At 32.2% G+C, this 21,462-nt stretch overlaps 1 protein-coding gene across 1 annotated transcript in view; it reads left to right on the top strand.

The window, feature by feature from the left end:
* Nucleotides 1-3,753: 3,753 nt before the first annotated feature.
* LOC143052650 (alpha-mannosidase 2x-like) overlaps nucleotides 3,754-21,462 on the top strand; it is a 39,124-nt gene continuing 21,415 nt past the window's right edge. Inside the window, exons 1-10 of the mRNA XM_076225714.1 lie at nucleotides 3,754-3,838; nucleotides 4,331-4,450; nucleotides 8,157-8,477; nucleotides 8,869-9,013; nucleotides 10,542-10,713; nucleotides 14,060-14,187; nucleotides 15,218-15,391; nucleotides 17,532-17,718; nucleotides 19,096-19,273; nucleotides 20,789-20,991. Coding sequence (XP_076081829.1) covers nucleotides 3,800-3,838; nucleotides 4,331-4,450; nucleotides 8,157-8,477; nucleotides 8,869-9,013; nucleotides 10,542-10,713; nucleotides 14,060-14,187; nucleotides 15,218-15,391; nucleotides 17,532-17,718; nucleotides 19,096-19,273; nucleotides 20,789-20,991 — 1,667 coding nt within the window. The 5' untranslated portion in view covers nucleotides 3,754-3,799. The remainder of the gene's footprint in view (nucleotides 3,839-4,330; nucleotides 4,451-8,156; nucleotides 8,478-8,868; nucleotides 9,014-10,541; nucleotides 10,714-14,059; nucleotides 14,188-15,217; nucleotides 15,392-17,531; nucleotides 17,719-19,095; nucleotides 19,274-20,788; nucleotides 20,992-21,462) is intronic.

The following is a 21,462-nucleotide window of genomic DNA, read 5'->3' as shown; positions in this document are numbered from 1 at the left end:
TTATTTGTGTTTGTTTTAATGCTTTACGATAAATGCTTCTGTACTGCTATGATATTAATGATTTAGCAAGAAAATATGTCAATTATTTGTGTTTTTTTTAATGCTTTACGATAAATGCTTCTGTAAATTGCAAGACTATTTGATTGTCAAGCCTAGTCTTAGCACAGAAATGAAAAATTCTAAATGGTTGAGATATAAAGGTATTGGTTGAGTCTTTCTGTCACAATGTTGAGACTTTCTGGTTACTTTGTGTCATGAAATATATTACTGTTAAAAACATTGGCACTTAGGTTTCAAAGTTTAAATTAACTATGACTGGCTACCCAACACGCGTGCATTATTATTATATAAAGATAAAACCTATTAAAATAGCTATGCTACAGTTTATTTCAACTAATCAAAATTTGTAAAAATATAGTTATTTCCCAAAATGAACAAAGAAACTTTATCAGTGCGCGGTACTATTCGAGTTAACCTTTTTAACGGTTAACTTGATTTATGTTTTCTGTCTCTGGTAAGTTAAAATCTGAATACAGATACCATTTTAAGAATTGACGATAGAAAAATGCATTTCTTTCAAGTATAAATAAGATTAGTTTATAATATATTAATATGATTTGGAAGAATTCGATTCCTAACAGGCATTGTTCAATGCCGAAAATGCGTACCTTTATAAAGAAATAAAATTGATAAAAACTAAACAATCGAACAGGACCCCTTCTCTAGGTTTGTTTTTTCGTGCACATTATTTCAGGATGAGTTCTCACTCTAAAAGGTGGTGATCATTTATTTGTGAGCAAAAGATGTTATTTTTGTCATTATGATATTGATCACAAAAACAAGATATGATTCGATTTTAAAACTGCTTTGCAAGTACTATAAGTGACGTCCAACTTAGTGTAATCACGCGTGTTGTATTTAAATAATTAATCGCACCACTATCTCTAAAAAAATAATACTTTTGACGATCGTAGTGCAATCGTGTAGACCGCAGTATCAGGCGGAAACCCGGTTGAAATAGAACAAAAGCATTGAAGCTCTTTGTTAGAGAAGGCGATAAATGCTTACTGAATTGTTTACTATAGTAAAAAAAAAAAATGTGTTAATAGAAACAAATAAAATGACAATTTTCTTCTCTATTACGAAGTGTTTTATTTTAAAAACACCATTTGCATATAAGTTTTCAAATTACCTATAACATAGTTAATCTATTATTTCAGTAATTGTCGTGTCTGCCCTTCAATTATAGGGACAACATAAAAAAAAATCAACGAAGGATAAAAAACTTAATTAAAATAGTTCGGGGGGGGGGGGGGGGGCAAAAATTGCCGCAAGTTATGTTTATTAATTGACATCGATTTTATATATATCCTTATTGGTCAATCAATTTTTCCCAAATTAAGTTAAGAGGGGGGGGGGGTAAGTGAAAAAACTATATGAATTAAGTTTTTTTTTATCCTGCATTGAACTTTTGATGTCTAGTGAAATACCACAGGCACTTGTCTCAGAAAAAAATCCTATATACCTTAGTATAAGACAAATAACGGATACAAAACGGACACATAACCGACGAGTATTGTAAAAAAACGGACGCTACACCGGACACTTCATCCGTTGAACGTCCGTTCAAAGTTTTGAACATGCTCCAATTTTTCCATCGGACAAAACGGACGACGACTGATAAAGCGGACAGTCCTACACTGAGCGAAATGAAACAGATATCGACCGACGTCTAAAGGATAACAACATGCGGCTTATGGACATGAACGAATTCAAAAACAAAAAAATATTGGTTCGGCGTCCGTTCGCGCTATCTGGTGAGGTGTGACCGGAGTTTTAAGCACTAGTCACACCTTATTGGATAGCGCAAACGGACGCCGAACGGATAACTTTTTTCAATCCGTTCATGTCAGTTAGACATCCCTTAGTTTTCGTTTTATGTCCGTTCAGTATCCGTTTTATCCATCAATGTCCTTTCTGTCCGGTGGAAAATTTTGAGCATGTTCAAAACCATGCTTTGAATTAAGGGACGTTCAATGGATGAAGTGTCCGTTGTACATCCGGTAGGCGTCCATTTTTTACAGTATGTGTACGTTCCGTTTCCGTTGTACATCCGTATCTTCATCAACGGACTCCCAACGGATATCAATTTTGTCAACGGAATCACTTTTCATTTATCCGTTAGGCGTCCGTTCGTGCTATCCGGTACGGTGTGATCACAGCTGAATTGAGAAGTAAACACTTCTAGGCTTAGATTTAGAATAATGTGTTCTTAAAAAGGGACAAATATTAACTGCAGGACAATACCTTGTGTATACTATAAATATAGATATAAAAGAAGATGTGGTATGATTGCCAATGAGACAACTCTCCACAAGCGAACAAAATGACACAGAAATTAACAACTATAGGTCATCGTACGGCCTTCGGCCATGAGCAAATACATAAAAAATGAAGATGTGGTATAAACCCCAATACTGCATTGTCAGCTATAAAAGGTCCTAAAATGACAATGCAAAACAATTGTAGCGAGAAAACTTACGGCCTTATTTATTTAAAAAAAAATGAACGAAAACAAATATGTAACACATAAACAAACGACAACCACTGAAATACATGGTCCTAACTTAGGACAGGCACATACATACATAATGTGGTGGGGTTAAACATGTTATAGCGGGATCCCAACCCTCCCCTATCCTGGGACATTGGAATAACAGTACAACATAAGAACGAATAAAAAAATCAGTTGAAAAGGGCAACTCATCAGAAGTACACAAATACAAGTGGACGTGTATATCAATTTCATTTCAAAAGCACACACGGCGTGTCAATCTAGTACATAGGAGGGTTTATATTCGTGCAACATTTTCATTTACTCGTCTTGAATATGCATGTAGTTAGACAATGGGCGTTAATTTGGTGAAATTGCTACCCGTTGATATATAATTTGACAATGAAAAAGAGACCCATTCCTGTGGCACGTCTGTGTATTCTTTATAAAGAAGTAAACCCATACCACGATATGAGGCTGTCAGGATAAAGGTCTAGTGTTGAAGATTCACAGTTAAGCACTGATTATGTAAATATAGCGCAGGGGATGCAAATTGTCTCGTGCTAACGATTTTTAAAACCAAGTTCTGTGTTATGTTGATGTTAACACCAGCACTGCAAATGTTAAGTATAGCGATGTAGATATCTAAAAGCTAGCTATTGAGATGTCAAGATAAGCGATGTAGGAATAAATTCTAGCTTTTGGAGATGTCAATTACACCATTATTGACTTTATAGTTTCTGTGCAAAACTGCATCTCAAACGCTAGACTATTAATCTCCAGCGCTAGAACTTTAATACTTTAAATCTTTAAAAAACACACAGTTGTTTACTATTTAGACTCTATTACAACCAAAGGTCTCTTTAGAAGCTGCTGTCATAACTACAGACAAGATTTAAATGACAGTTGAAACGTTTTGACGGATGTATATGTAATTGATACTAAGCTATAGTTAAAAGTTTCATTCACCAGAAGATCTCAACATTGTTCCAGAATATCTCAAACAATTAGATGGTTTACCAGGCGTGCTCTTGCTCTGATGATTCAGTTAACAGTTTGGTACAATTTTACTCCAAACATGTTAGGATATGTATTTTTAGACTTAAAATCGATTTTTAAATTTTTCAGTTTTATTTATATTATAAATAATTTACCTTTAAATGCAAAATACAATACCCACAGACTGTGACGAAAACACGGATATGAAAAACATTGGTATTTTACGTATAGATCTATACTTTTTAAATGGAACAAATCCGCATAAGTAAAGTTATACGGAAGAAGGTAACGAACAGCAGCATCAATACTGTGTTTCAAGTGCAAATTTTACACCTATCTGGTACCTGAAGATTACCTCTGTGATATTCTCAGCTGGTTCATGTAACGTGTGATCAGCAACCGTGATGTCAATTTTGATATCGTTATATACAGCGCATATTTGTTTTTGCGATTAAAGCCATTGCAACCTTTATCAAGAGTTTAAAAATATTTGGTATTCCGTAGAGTGTCAATAATTCTGCGAAAAATATTAACGAAAACGGAACTGTATCGTAGTCAGACGACCTACGATTTTTTCTTTTTTCTTTTTACACATATTGGATGACGTAAAGCACATTGGTGTGCTGTCAACTTTTACGGCTACAAGTATATCATGCCTTTTCTGCAATTTTAAAGCACTAATATGTTTAATTGTTAACATTCTGCATAATTTGATGAAGACGAACTACATGTTCTTTTGACTGTGTGTTTATCTGATGCACTTTCTACAATTTACAGAGGAAAATGAAGAAATACATGGTAGTATGGGGTTCTATGTTTTTCATCGTAGTCATCATGTCGCTGTATCTTATGATGGAAACAGTATCGAACAACATGGGAAGAGTCACTTCTGACGATGTAAGAGACACTTTCATTTAAATTGTATAGGGGGTGATGTTTTTATAATAATAGGCAGGCATTACCTGTGAATGGGGACAAAGTCTGTATTATTTTTTTTTAATTCAAACATGTTGATAAAAGAAACGGAAATACTGTAACGTTTCCGATATTGGTTCTGTTGTTAGGGATTTAGTTGTGACGTTATTTAAGTTATGATGTCATATACAATGTAAACGAAGAAATGCTGTTATCCAGGTAACGTTTTTTTTCATATCAAACAATTATTAAAAATGATTGGGTGTTGAATTCCTTCCTATATTTGTTGATATGTTGATAAATATACATTTCATTCATATTCTCGCGCTAACAAGACCGGAAACGGAAGAAAACGGGTAACGGAAGTAGATCTGAAAAAAAAAGTTAACGATTTTGAGTTTATTAGTAAAATGAAAAATTTCGGTAAATTTTCCCGATTTAAAAACATTTTTTTTTTTTATTTTTCTACCGTAATTGGCGACTTCTTCCCCATATAAAACACATGCGTGTGCATTCATAAGAGGCATGTATGGTGGCTGCAAAATATGGTGGCAGAAGTAGAAATACAAAATAATGTATAGCCAGATTTGACTCAAATTCTTATATATATTGTAAATTACAAAAAGTCTAAAATAAGCAATTAACAATTGATACACTCAATGATATGTCTCCTCATTATGTTAGGGCTGGGACTATTATTCTTACGGGACTGGAAACTAATGGATCTGTTGAGATTTCAATGCCCCAATAGCGGGATTATTGATTTTTTGTTTTGATTGACAGCTTATCGTGTCACGTAGGAAATTAGCATTCGGTACACATGTAAACAACAGATTTCGCCAAACAATTCAGCCGATAGAAAACTGTTTTAATTGGTGGATTTTTAATAAAGAATAATTATTAAATTTATTAGTTTAAACATGTTAAATGCAAAAAAATAGATATTGTTTATGAAAAATTATTAATAAAAATGTAAATAGTCAATATAAGTGTTGAAAACTAATAAACCTGATATAGTCGAAAAGCCGACATTTTACTTGGCTAAATAAGGCCAAATAAAAATATATGTGTGGTTCCAGTTACATACTTTTGAAAAATAGGGTCGGTAGGTCGGCAAGTTTTATTTATTTTTTTTTAAATTTTATTTAGGATTGTCAAAATCCGGAAAAAAATCGTGTGTTTACCGAAATTGTTTCCAGTATTACACAAGTCAATACCGGAAGTCGGCAATTTTAAAATTGTTCGGTTGCAAAATAATTTTGTTGCATTTTGACAACAAATTGTTATGAATTCTTGGATTTTACCAAAAACAGATACTTCTTATGGAGATTCAAATGACAGAAATCTACGAATTTTATATTATTCTCAAAATTAGATCGTATGAAATTTATTTTTCAGAAATGAAAAAAAAGTTCTAGGGTCGGGGGGTTTAAACTAGGGACGGTTGGGTTACTGGAACCACACACATATTTTTATTTGGCCTAAGAAAACAACGTGTCAAAGGTTAACAGATCATAAATAATCCTGATAAAACAATAAGTGTGCAATAAAAACAATGTTGAGAATTTCAGTAACAGAAGCTACCCGGGTCTCATGAAAACATAGCCACATTGTTTTGAACTTTTGTGAACTACTTGTTTACACCAAAACTTCAATATAACAGTGCACTGTCGGGCCTACTTTTGAAGTTCTAATTGTGGAACCTAGTGTACATATTTTTACGAAGTCATATGCTAATGCCACCTGAAGACCATTACTAAGCAAAATTAACCCTGATTATAATAAAATCAGTTGTAAATGGTTGTAATGAGAAAGAGATTTTTTTCATTTTTCACTTAAAAAAGTGAAATAAAAATAGGCAAATCCAAATTATAACCTATAAATATGACTTAACAACAAATCGAACTTGCGTATCTTTTTTCAATCAAAAGTTTTAAAACATTTTATGAATCATATACTTTTTTCCAAATCGTCCCCACGCTATGTACATCCTGAAAATTTCAATCTTTATATGTTATTTTTTACACTTAAGATGAGATTTGGTGATTAATAACAACTGTTAAAGATCAAGATATCTTTTATCATTATAGTAATCATGTTTACATGTATATTAAGGATTATCATTTCAAATACATTTGTAACTATAAAATAAAAATACAAATTACCGAAATTATAAGATCAAGGCACGATGTCACTGTCTAAACAATAAGGTGTATCGATAAATAGTAAAGTCTCGTTCTAACAGCTGTGATCTAGATATTATTACACTGTGATTGGTGTAACGGTTTCCAGTCCCGTTTGTGTAATAGTACCAGGTGAGGGTGGTAATACCCTTTACCATCAGGCGTTAATTTTTTTTCAGGTACTGTTAATGCCAAATTGGTTAAAAGATTTAGCGTGAATTGTCAACATTTCATTAACATGATTCTTCAGAGGTCTCAACTAATTATCCCCATTCTTCAAAATCAGTCAATTTTTTCATGGTCTAACAGAGAGTACGTTTTATCGTACTGCTCCAAAAATTCTGTCAACATCAAATGGCTCGAAATTTTTACCATTTTACGTCACGAAGGTACTCCCATTACAACACTCTGAAAAGTCTAATCATGATGTTTGTATTTAAGTCAAATTGTTTTGACAAATTTGGGCTTAACATTAATACCAGACCCAATAATAACTTACATTTTTTTTAACATAGTTTTAATCATATTATTATCAGTCTGATTTTATTGTAAATACTGTATATATATAGCGTAAGGAACTAATTAAGTCACCATAAGTAGTCGTGAAAACTTTAAAAAAAACTGACTGCTTACATTATATTATTTTAAAAGTCAACTTTCTTTTGACTTTTATCAATCATTTGTCAATACTTCATTGTTTGTACTTGTATAAGTTGTAACAAACATCTGTTTTAATCGTTACTTATTAAATGCTGCTTAAACAATTATATGAACATGATAAAATAATTGATTGCAATTTTATGGAGGAATTAAATTAAAGTTCCTTCCAACCCTTTCATGCATTTTTTTCTGGAAATGCCCTATATGTATATGCAATAAGCATAATATTGATAACAAGTTATATTTATTTGGTGGTAATGTTGCAGTTTCAATCTCAATGATGTCCATTTGAAACAAAATGAATGCAGAAACAATGTATATGTATGTAACAAAGATCATTTGAATATCAACATATTGGTAGTGCCACATGTCTACAGTAGCATGAGAAGGTTAATGTCATCTGAAATGTGTTTTTTTTTTGTCGCTTCCAATGAACCACATGTATATAATTTTTGAAGTCCTTTAAATAAATGATACATATCTACATTTGTATGTACATGTTGTACATATACATGATATATAAGATTTACATGTACATGTACAAATACCTGCAGCTGTTGTCTCATTACTGTGGATTCACATTAATTCATGGATAATTATACATTTATAACATGTATAATCTATGATAATAATCAACAAATTTTAAAATTGAATACGGTGAGTTGGCAGTACGTAACAATGTCTAGTATTCATGAAAAACTAGTTTTACCATGTTTACCCAAACCACAAAAATGGTCATGTTGGTACCCAAGAAAATAAATTAATCCACAGTACACTAAACATGTCTTTAATCAAAACAATTGTGTAATAATTAACTGTAGCTTTTATATTTTATATACATGTAGGTACTGAATGCAGAAAAACTATCAAAATTAGAGAACGATTTAACTAAAAATGAAAAAATAATAAAGGAAATAAAGGACACAGTGAAGTTTGTTTCTCAGGGTGACAAAGAATCACTGAAAAAATTAAATGATATTGTCAGAGATGCTGATTCTAAGTTAAATCAGGCAAAAGAAGCAGTAAAGGAACTTTTCCAAAAACCAGCTGAAAAGATTCAAGCAGAACAACCTATTGCAAGGATTCCAGTACACAATGTAGCAGTTAGCGGTAGCAATCAAGTCTGTACGTTAGCTGATGCACCAAATATCAAAACTGATGTTCAGGTTTGACTTTTATTTTATGTCTTAGTGTTTCCAAAATTGTAAAAGTGTTTAAAAGGATGCATTGGTACAGTTCCATAATAAAATACATGAGATCCCTCATGGGTTGTCCAAGTAATCATATGATCACAAATGTTTTTCCAATATAATCAACCATTCATTAATTATTATTTCAAACAAGACAATCAAACAATCAAGAATACCGACCTAGAAATATAAAAAAAAATTTGGAACACCACATGAAAAAAGTCTTGAATTATTGTGTTTATATGTACACAATACATGTAAAGATGTAATTTCTGGATTGATCCTACAAATTCTAAATTGTCAGAAATTTCATTTACAGTATCAGAAAATTTAAAATCTTTCATTGTTATCTTTGTGAATATTTCAGATGTTGAAATTGGTTGACCTTATGACCTTTGAAAATCCAGATGGAGGCGTATGGAAACAAGGATGGAATGTGAACTATGACAAAAATAAATATGACAAGAAGAAGTTGTATGTGTTTGTGGTTCCACACTCACATTGTGACCCAGGTAACACATAAGGACTATACATATATACTGTAAATTCAGAAATTATTGTGTGCTTTTATAATTGTATTTTTTGAAAAATGGACAATATATATGCAAGACTAATAAGTGCAATTTCAGGATATTAGGCAGTGGGCACAGACCCCCCTTTAATATCAGGAAAAAAAATAGTTGATTATATAGGAAATTACTGAAGCATGACCAGAGCGAGCCCTCACTTGTGAAAAAATCTTGATTCACCATTGGAAACTATATTTTCATGTACATGTATTCATGGTATTGGCCCAAACTTAGGATGATAATAGTAATTTTAGTGACAAGGCATTCAAATGTTTAAAATATGGGAAATGAAGGGTCATGATGGTAAGAGAAGAGGAAGAAAAAATTTCTTTGCCTTACCTGAAATGTTAGAAATCTGAAGTTGATAATGCTTGTCAAAATAAAAACAAGGAGATGTGGTATGACTGCCAATGAGACAACTGTTCACCAAAGTTCAAATGAAATGGATGTAAGCAATTATAGGTAACCATACATCCCTAAACATTGAGAAAAACCCATAGCTGACATGAAAATTATAAAACAATTAATTGAGAAAATTGTCAAGTTCATGTTTGCTCCTCTTGTTTTTGATTTTTTTGCCAGATATTCAGAATAACTTGGTTTGATCCATGCTGTGCCATTTAAAATTTTACCTGCTAAAATTTATTTTGAAATGCCATTATTGAAAGTCTTATACAGTGGAGTCCCCGGTGTCCGCGCAGCCCGGGGTATCGCACATTAGCTGATTTCGTCATATTAACACAGTAACACATACAAAATCGTTCTTGTTATTGTTTTAGCCTTCTGAAATATTCCGGATAAAAAAGAATAAAATTGATAAGTTCGAGAATTAATTAATAACTGCAATCCCATGATTTACCATATTTGGCCAATTTCCATTAAAAAAATTACATCATCAGATAAAATTTGTTTTATTCAAATCAAATTGATATCAGATTGAAATAATTTTTGGTCTGCATCATTGGTAGTGTGTTTGGTACAAACTCAGCTTTATTTAGTAGTAAAAAATCTTTCCTTTATTCCACATAAGCTATTTTTTAAAGGCATGCGCGAAATCACCGGATATTGGAGGAAATCTCAGAACAGGGGTTTCCCTAATTTTGGACACACATTTCACAAAATCTAGCGGATTAAACCTTACAAACAGAAGATTTTATGAAATAAAAGTATGTTATGAATGTGTTCACCCAAAATTATCCAATTATTGGTCTTATCAGTTGAACGAAGTGAAGTCATAAGTCTTAGGTGCACGTAATTGTTAACAATCTTTTAAAAAGCTTGTTATTTTGAAACAGATTAGCAAACATCTTTAAATGTTGGTCATTTAAATTTATCTGTTGATAGTCTTTTATTCAGGCTGGGTAAAGACACTTGTAGTGGCTTGTCGAGAATCCTGGTATCTATGATCAGTTTAATATAGGGTTAAATGTTGTTTCTTTTCATTTTATTGGGATGATAATCTTTTTTTCAGGCTGGGTAAAGACACTTGATACTTACTTCAATGATCAAGTGAAAGGAATATTAGATAACATGGTTGCTAAGTTAGAAGCTTATCCTAAAATGAAGTTTATGTATGCAGAGGTCTCGTTCTTCTCTATGTGGTGGAGTCAGATTGACCAGAACAAAAAGAACAGGGTCAAAAAGTAGGTCATTTATATATTTTTTCACGAAAAAATAATTTAGAAAACGAGGGTTCTTGTTCTAGTAATTTTATCCTTCTGTAGTGGCTAGTCAAGCTTTGGCAACATTGCTAAGGGAAACCAGGAGATTATCAAAGAGGAATCTGACGTAATGTTATTTTTGATGTTTGAAAGTTCTATAACTCTTGTATTAACACGATTAAGCATTTAGCTTTGGTTTAAATATTCTTCTAAAGTATTGTTACATTTTATGTCGCTATATTTTTTTATTTAAAAGAAAAACAAAAGGTTTATAGAAAAAAAACAAAGGATACAGTGTATCTATTTAGGACACAAAGTTAGTACATGTACAACAACAAAAACGATCAAAAAGCAAAGGAACACTGCTTTTATTGCTGTTCTTCATCTCAAAGTCACAGTGAGGCCTTCAACATGTAGTATATATATATCTATATATGTATAAGAAAATTGAAAAAGATAACAATGGTTTTGACTTATTGCATCACATTTATAACAATAAAATATAATAACAGTTTAATAAAATATATGTATGAATAGGAAGTTTTGTACTTATGCTCAAAACTTGTAATTTAATTCATTGCACATGTTGCAGTGTTCTAATGAAACAAGGTGTTTTTTGCTGAAATTATTATTTTATTGATATGTTTTTCATAATTTACTGCACATGGAAACACCTGTATAATAACTCTACCTTGTTCTTGTTTAAATCATTAATTTGTACAAGTTCCTTACATCATGTATATTGTGATTACTTGACACTTTCTACTACTTCAGTGTAAATTAAAAACCTCTTTCAAAATAACAAGCTTTTTAAAAGATTTTTATAAATTGATAGCATGTAAAAAAAGAAACTAAAAAAGAAGAAAAAAATGAAGGGTCTGTGTGCTTGTTTTCGAGATATAAGCCATTGAAAATTTGGCGGGAAATGATTCTCTCTAGATTTTTCATACATTTAACATTGGCACCTTTTTCCTTTCAAAAACATTGAAAAAATAACAAGGACTTTATATGATTTTTAAATATGGCTTTTTAAACTATATGTAATAAAATTATGAAAAGAAAAGTAGTGGTTAGCAGGCAAAAATTTTTAATGGGAATATATAGATAAAACCAGAGGATTCCGAATATCTGGCAAAAATCAAAAACAAGAGGAGCAAACATCCTTAACATTGACTTATAGGTACTTTTGTTTCAGTAATTGACTCATGTTTATTATTGTGTGTTAAGAATGTATTGCTATTTACATTATTTATTTATTTACTTGTTATATGCAAAGAATTATTTTGTGTGTAACAAGACTATTTAGTAGTCAAGAATATGTTTAATACTTTACATCAGTCATGTCAGTAGGTTTTGAAATTGATGTGGTGATCCAAAATAGAGAAAACGCTCTTTTATATTCAATAGTGACATAATAGTCTCTTCCCATTATCCCAAATCTAATTTGATTATTAATGCCAAAAAAAAAAAATGGAATAAGGCTTAAATTAAAATATTGTTTGTTTGCCCTTTACCGACCGACCCTTTAAACTCGTTCCGCCTGAAAATCTTTTATTTGTATTTATCAGCAAGATTTTATTTTTTTTTATTTTTTCGTTCCTACCAAAAATCTTTTATTTGTATTTCCCGCTCAAAACTTTTTTACCGGAATACTCGGGTTTTATCTTTATCGTGAAAGGTCTAGTCCGTTTGGTATCACGTGAACATTTGACATGAACACTTGCATTTAGAGTTTCAAAGCATTTGTTTGAAATCAATGTTGAACGCTTTGAAATCATGATATGACGAACGTAAACTCTGTATTTTTATACTTGAAGAGTAGGGTTCATTTACAAAAAAGTTCGTTTAATACAAAATTATCAACGTGTGTACAAACCGTAGTATTTTGTGTAAACGGACGTTGTATTCTATGTAGGGATGGCCTTTTGTGATCCGTAGATCAGGAAGATTATGTTAACGATGCCTTCGACCAGCATTGCTATATTATTTATATCTGACATGAACCAAAGGTGACAAAAGCCTGTGAAGTGGAGAATATTTGGCAGTAAAATCGCCCAGGTTTTTCATACAGATCATTTATAAATGCGATGTAAAATATGTGACAATTGAGTTCAAGTCATGTAGCATTTTTATTAATAGAAACATAGGCACACATGGAAATTTAAACACTCTAGGGACTTTTTCTACTAGTAATGTATGTCTGCCCGGACATATTTTACCAGGACAAAGTTATCTCTTACAGAAAACCTTTAGGTAGAGGTAAGCGTACAAGGTACTTAGTACAGAATATTAGTGCAAGCTAAAACTCTTCAAAGTTCCAGGCATATTTAAACGTAGAAAATATGCGGCACAGCTCTATATTTTGGTATTTGAAAACAAAATAGTAGTGCATATGAATTAACTTCACATTCTACATGATACTTTTTTTCGAAGCCTAGTCCAAGAAACTTTATAGAATGATATTCAAAACAGTGTGGCTGTGGCCATTGATTGACACATTAAATTCATCCATTAACTGGGACAATTTAGGTGAACGTGTATCTGTAACGACCACTGTTCACGACGTACCTACGATAGACATTTAAACTGTGGGGTCACCAAAGGTTTCTTAACGCCTTTAATTATAAAATAGTTCGAAAAATTAATCAGGAATAACCTTTATGTTTTGATTTATACAATTGATATAAATCAAAACATAGTGTTATTTCTGATTAATTTTTCGAAATACTTTATTAAAGTGTTGAGGACCTTTGGTGACCCCATAGTTTAAGTGTCTTTAAAAAGTACACAGTGATCAATGGTCGTTACATACAAACGTTCGCGTAAATTGTCCCAGTCAATGGATGAATTTAATGTGTCAATCAATGGCCACAGCCACACTGTTTTGAATTTCATTCTATTAGCAAAAGCAAAACAGACAAAAATGACATTATGCAGATTTTGTATCTATAAAATAAAATATTATACCTACCTGCCTACCCATGAAAAAAAATATACCGAGCCAAGTTATTTTTTTGGGGAAAAAAATAAAATATTTTACCTACCTACCTACCCTGTTTCAAAACATAGGGTCGGAAAAGGGCAAACAAACAATATTTTAATTTAGGCCTAATCTTTTTCAAAAGTTGTATTTAAATTAGACTGTTGGTTTTCCTGTTAAAATGGTTTTACACTAGTCATTTTTGCTTGCTGTTCAGAGTGAGTCAAAGCTCCTTGTTGAAGACCGTTCTTTGACCTATAATGGTTCACTTTTACTAATTGTGACTTGGATGGAGAGTTGTCTCATTGGCACTCATACCACATCTTATATCTATTGTACTCTTTACAGATTGATAGAGAAAGGCCAGTTTGAGATAATAACAGGAGGCTGGGTGATGAATGACGAAGCCAATACACATTACTTTGCTATGATTGATCAGATGATTGAAGGCAACCAATGGCTAAACTTGACACTAGGTATGCAAATTTAATACTAGACCATTGAGAACTTCAAACATTACAAACTAAAACTTTTATCAACATTTAAACACATTCTTTTTTCACAAACTATTATCATGATTATTGATTGGTACTTATTACCAAACACTGCAGTGAACTGTAAAACTGTTGAAATATTTTAACTTAAAGACAATTATCTCGCGCAACTATTTAAGTCAGTTGTGCAAACATACTTCCTAGATAAGTTTTATTCAGCAATATTTGAGTTCATTTCCAGTATAATTCTGATACAGAGAGAAAGAGAGAGAGAGAGCCCATTAAACAACACACAGTCTCCAACAATATGCAATGTTGTCACATTCTTGCAATCTTGTGTAAAAGCGTTTTTATGCCCCATTTATGGACAGTATGTTTTATGGTCTGTGCGTCTGTTTGTTTGCCCGTCCGTTTGTTCATCGGTCCTTTTTTTCGTCCGTCCGTCTGTCTTGCTTCAGTTTAAAGTTTTTGGTCTAGGTAGTTTTTGATGAAATTGAAGTCCAATCAACTTGAACCTTAGTACACATGTTCCATATTATATGATCTTTCTAATTTTAATGCCAAATTAGAGATTTTCTCCCATTTTCACGGTCCACTTAACATAGAAAATTATAGTGCGGATGGGGCATCCTTGTACTGGGGACACATTCTTGTTTAAAACTATAAACATTATTCTATGGACTATTTGTTTTAGTTTTTGAATTGATTTCAGTGACTTTTCTGTCTTTTGTTCAGAATTTGCTAAACTTTTTAAAAACTCACAGAAAATGACAGTTTTATACTCAAACATTGTCAAACAACTTACTGTTCTTGACCTTTGTTGGAGGTGAAGATATTTTTTAATGACATCAAAAAAGTCAAATTTTGGCAAGTTTCATTGGTTTTAGCCACATTTCTATATAACCAATTTAAGCTTCAAGATTATTCACTAAGTTTTCATTGTGATTATTATCTTGTAACATGAATGATTAATTAATTCTCCCTATATAATTACTTTTACATTGTTTTACAGGAGTTAGACCAGAATCTGGCTGGGCCATTGATCCTTTTGGACACACTCCCACCATGGCTTACTTGCTAAAGAAAATGAACTTCAAAAATATGTTAATACAGAGAGTGCATTATGCAGTTAAGAAAGCCCTAGCTAAAGAAAAACAACTGGAGTTTATGTGGAGACAAAACTGGGGTATTTTCATTAATTACTATTGTATCTTAAACATACTGATTTGTTGTTTTATTTAGAGGTAGGGGTCAGGGCTTCCAAAAAATATTTGAGCCAGCCGGACATTTCATATCTGATCCCGATTTTAATTCCTTAAGACTTTAATAGTCACAAAAGGCAATTATGGTAATCAGATGGCCATTCCAATGATTGACATTACATTAAAAAAATAAAACGATTTTAAACATTACTTTGATATGATATGAATTTGATGTTCAGATGTAACTGTTAAATTGGCAGTGCATCATTCATAGTGTGCACATTAGCGTGCTCATATCTGCCTTAGACTTTTTATTTGTGCAAAATGACATTGTCAAAAACTTTACTTTCGTTTTCAAACCGGATGTTGACTTTACAATGGTAAAACATGGACCATAAACGGATACGTAAAATCCGTGTACGTTTACAAAGCACGACTGAGAGAAGGAGCTCTTTCCACGTTATCACTTCAACAAAATACTTGAAATGAACGTTAGATACATGTATCAATGATAATTTTAGCATTTTTGAAGATATGTATAGGATGCATTATCAAATTTCCCACCTATGCACATGCACACACGTGTTCTAGTGCATACAACGTAGTTCTGACGATTTTTCATTTAAAACCTTTTTAAATTTTTCATCAAATCATCTTGATAAACTAATTTCTAATAATTTTAATCTTTTGGACTAAATCAATAAGATACAAACCGTTGAAATGTAAGAAAATAATTGTGAATAAAGCGATCAATTTATACGATGTCCAGTACTGAACATAGTTCACCTGTCACCTGAACAGGTAGATTTCAGCTGTCCAACTACTAATTAGCCTTGATTAAAATTAGAAAGTATTGAAGTAGGTGTTGTTTTGATAGTAATTAATCATCATGTCACATTTATGACCAGAAATGTGTTGATGTTAAAGGCAAAAGGTTTGGTTAAAAAGATCGTGATTATGTAAAAATGACTGAAAAAACCTTGAAAACTAAAAAGTATATGACCGTTTCATGCTTTGCCCAGCCGGACTTTTAGCGGACATTATACAAATGACCGGAATATGTGACCGTTTTGGAAGCCCTGGTAGGGGTATACATGTAGCAAAAAGAAGGAGAAGACACTAAGAGGATATTCATAAACCACATGTCAATTAAATATCCACTTAATAATATAAAGAAACTAAAGATTAAACACACTTAAGGTGGTACATAACACTACAGGGAGATAACTCTGTAAAAATCAGCTGAAGATTTTAATCACGTTCTATTGTAAAAGGAAATATTAAGGAAGCTGGCTTGTCATGTTTTGGATTTTTTGTCAGATTTTCGGAATCCTCTGGTTTTATCAATTTGTATGCCTTGAAAAAATTTGCCCGGTGACCCCCATTTTTCTTTTTGTAAATCTTTTACATGTACAATGATAAGCCATCTGTTAAAGTCTGATAAAATTTTAATTACTTTTTAACAGTTTTTGAGAGCTTCAACTTATCAATGATAAAGCTATGAAAAGTCAAGAGAGAATATTTTCCCGCCAAAATTCCAATGGCTTATATCTCGAAAACAAGCACTGTGACCTATATATTTTTTTTGCTCTTTTGGACTCCTTTATTAATCCCCTTTCAATATAAACTAGTGTTTTGAAAAGTTAATTACTTTGAAACTGAGAAGCCAACTCCCTTAAGATTCAAACAAAACAAGTGTTTGTCTAACTGTGATATATCTAATAAAAAATATTCAGTAGTGTGTGGTTCAATTTTTTTAGAAATTTTATATTTTGTCAAAGAGTAAACGTAGGTAAATAGTTTGAGAAAATTTTATGAAAATCAAACTAGCAAAATTAATTTTAGACTAGGTTTTTGGTACCACCTTAACCCCACCAAAGACTATAGTTGAACTGGAGTGCTCAGAACGTTTTAGCAATTCCTGCTCCAGTATTGACACTCCTGAAAAATTATAACAACATCTATAAATAAAATGTTCCTACCTCCATTTTAATGGTATAGCCCTTTATAGAACAAGAAAATATGAATTCAAAGATTTCATGTCAGAGTAATAAAGCTTGTGAAGAAGAGATTTAATCACTGCATGCAATGTTAATATTTTATACCAGAGATATTATTTTGCAGATCAGGAAGGTTCCACAGACATTTTATGCCATATGATGCCATTCTATTCCTATGATGTTCCACACACCTGTGGTCCAGACCCTAAGGTCTGTTGTCAGTTTGACTTTGGTCGTCTTTCTCCCAGTAGGTGGAACTGTCCTTGGAGAGTACCACCTGTACATATACATGAAGGAAATGTTCAAGAGAGGTAAATAGTTTGTTTTTATTAGTTTTCAGTTTAAAGCGTAGCAATTGCTTCACAAGAAAGTAGACATAGAAAAGGACAGTGCTCCATATTTCGTCACTGTTCAACAAAGTTGTACAGATTTTCATTGTTAAATGATATCCCAAAAATGCAACATATATTTTTATGCCCCACCTACGATAGTAGAGGGGCATTATGTTTTCTGGTCTGTGCCTCCGTTCGTTTGTCCGTCCGTCTGTGCGTCCGTTCGCTTCAGGTTAAAGTTTTTGGTCGAGGTAGTTTTTTTTTTTTTTTTTTTTTTTTCGATTTTATTTTTTTTTTTTTATTATTTATAGGTAGTTTTTGATGAAGCTGAAGTCCAAATAACTTGAAACTTGATACACATGTTCCCTATGATATGATCTTTCTAATTTTAATGCCAAATTATAGTTTTGACCCCAATTTCATGGTTCACTGAACATAGAAAATGATAGTGCAAAGTTCAGGTTAAAGTTTTTGGTCAAGGTAGTTTTTGATGAAGTTAAAGTTACATCAACTTGAAACTTAGTACACATGTTCCCTATGATATGATCTTTCTAATTTTAATTCCAAATTAAAGTTTTGACCCCAATTTCATGGTCCATTGAACATAGAAAATGATAGTGCGAGTGGGGCATCCGTGTACTATGGACACATTCTTGTTTTGATTTCTTATATGGTAGTTACAGCAAGACACAAATAAGGTTCTCATTTTTTCTCTGAATTACCTCAAGAAATAGACATTAAACATTGGCACCCTTTTTCTGTAAAAAAAAAAATGTAAAAATTAACAATGATTTTATAGAATTTTCATTGTATGTAATAAAATTCTAAAAAAAAAAGTAGGGGTAAGCGGGGAAATATTTATAATGGCATTACATGGATAAAACCAGAGGATTCTGAATATCTGGCAAAAATCAAGAAAAACAAGAGGAGCGAACATCCTTAAAGCATAAAGTGGTCATATATGTTTTTGCTTTCAGTAATCATATGATACAGCAGCACTAGAAGTTGCTTTACATTTATAAATGTGTCAAATGCTTGTGTATCTGGAAATCAGTTATTTTTTTAGCTAATATTGAGATTGGAGATAAATCACAAAAATATTCCATAACCTGAATTTTTTTCTAAAAAGACGATCAGAATCAAGTAATTGAAAGATATGAAAACCATAACATTTTGTAATTTCAAATCCTTTCAAAACTTTATACAGTACCAACAAAAGTATATTTACTGGATTTACCTGCTGTGTTGAAGACCCATTGCATTTGGTGCCCTGCAGCTGTTTTCTGCTCTTTAGTTGGGTTGTTGTCTCTTTGACACATTCCCCATTTCCATTCTCAATTTTATTGATCGTTGTAGATCTCTGACGTTACTAGACCAGTACAGGAAGAAGGCTGAGCTGTACCGAAGTAATGTGTTGTTTATACCGGTCGGTGATGACTTCCGTTACGACAGAGGGGACGAATGGGACAAACAGTACACTAATTATCAGAAAATATTTGATTATGTTAACTCCAAATCTGACCTCAATACACAGGTAAACAAATCTGACCTAAATACACAGGTTAACAAATCTGACCTAAATACACAGGTTAACAAATCTGATCTAAATACACAGGTTAACAAATCTGACCTAAATAAACAGGTAAACTTTTTTTTATGTAGTATAATTTCAGTCGAATGTACAATGTACAATATAATCTGCTTAAACTTGCCCTGAAGAGTTGCTAAAGTACATTTTTAAAATGTTAGACACAGAGGACTAATATGTATATTACCATAAACATAGCACAAAAAATAAATAATACTGTGGATTTATTGATTTTCGTTGGTACCAATTTCCAATTTACCAAACTTACATATTCATGGATATTTAATTTATATAGTTTTGGGGAAGTTTGCATACAAGCCTAAAGGAAACTTGTCATTCCTTGAACATTTGATTTCTTGGTTCACATATATACCCAGACCATATGAGTATTTGGACCGTACAAGTACAGTCCGACCATACGCGTACGGTCGGACCGTATGAGTATACGCGTACGGTCCAGCTGATCATACATTTGGGATCATATGGGTTAAAATTAAACAAACATTTATCAAAATCTTTATTTTTAGTTATACAAATTGTTATTATTACAAAATAGATGGCCGATGATAAAGTGAATAAGCGAACAATTGAAATTAAATATTTGCTTAATTGTATATCCGTGAATTCTATTTTGTTACTCTCGCCGAAGGTGACACTTGCTTCTAATAAGAACGTCGTATTTTTTACATTTACATGTTTTGTTAATGCATGTTCCTTTACGTATGCATTTCTTTTGTAAAGTTCATAAATATTCTAAAACAATTGTCCTCCCTCATTATGTTTACTTCCAATAACTTCAATTCAATGAGAATACTGAGCTGCAATTAATGAATTACCGGCCTGCAAAATACAGGAGATTAACAGATTAAATAAGCGTGATCTTTTGAAATAGTTAAAATATTAAGTTTTTATGTCAAATGCTGTTGAACTTTTTATATTGATTGGAGATATAAGTCATGTTGATCTGTTATATACATTTGTATCTAATAAGCTTGACCAACTTCTTAATATCAGTCAGACCGTACGCGTACGGTCCGACCGTATGCGTATTTTGAAAAAGTACGCATACGGTCCAGACCTTACGCGTACGGTCCAAATACTCATACGGTCTGGAACATACCCACCAAATCCATGAAATTGTTATCCAATGAATAATAAGGAATTCACAGTATGCAGTAATAACGTCCAACTCAACTGTGTTGAAAACATGGATAAATCTATTTTTTAAGTACACACTCAAACATGTCATATTGTCAAAAAAAATGACAGGCTGTTAAAAATATCTGGTTTACACAAATCTCATGCCAGATTTCATGCATTCCAAACATATGATAACACACTCGACCTCTGGTAAGTCAAACACTTTTGTTCAGTCCCTTCAACCTCGACATCAGTCATCATGAGGTTCGACTAGTTTTAGATATAAAAATTGACTATATCTACTTTCTGATATTATTTTAGATTCAGTTTGGAACTCTAACAGATTATTTTAAGAAGTTATATGAAGTAAATGATGTAGCATATGGACAGAAGCCACCTAGCTACCCTGTATTGAGTGGTGATTTCTTCACATATGCTGACCGAGATGACCATTACTGGAGTGGATATTATACATCAAGACCATTCTATAAAAGACTGGACAGAGTCCTGGAATATCATCAAAGGTTGGTTGTCAGTTAAGTGAATTTCTAACAGTCATTTTTATACCCCCCCTCCCCCCCTTTAAAAAATGTGGAGTATACTGTTGAACCTTGGTCTGTTTGTCCTTCTGGCCAATGAACATTTTTCATTGCATCTTTCTGAGTTTCTCAGGAATTATATCATAAGGATTGCTGAAATTTGGTTTCAAGGTTTATATAAGTTAGCTATACTGTATGATGTGTTTTCAGATTCATCACTATAACAACAAATGCATATTTGGGCTTGGGTGTCATCATTTTCACTTGTTTTCTCATCTGCGCAATGGAAGTCTTGATAGGATAGACGTAGATATTCCTTTGGCATTGGTGGCATCATATGTTTTAAAAACAAAATATGATAGATATATATGCCTTTCATGGCCACAGTGGCAGCTGAAAAAACATAGCATATGTAGCTTTCAAAGGTTGAAGGACAATTTATAATGATGAACAAAA

Source organism: Mytilus galloprovincialis, chromosome 11 (genome assembly GCF_965363235.1).
Source record: "Mytilus galloprovincialis chromosome 11, xbMytGall1.hap1.1, whole genome shotgun sequence".
NCBI classification, from domain to species: domain Eukaryota; kingdom Metazoa; phylum Mollusca; class Bivalvia; order Mytilida; family Mytilidae; genus Mytilus; species Mytilus galloprovincialis.
This window is presented reverse-complemented; position numbering and strand designations above follow the sequence as displayed.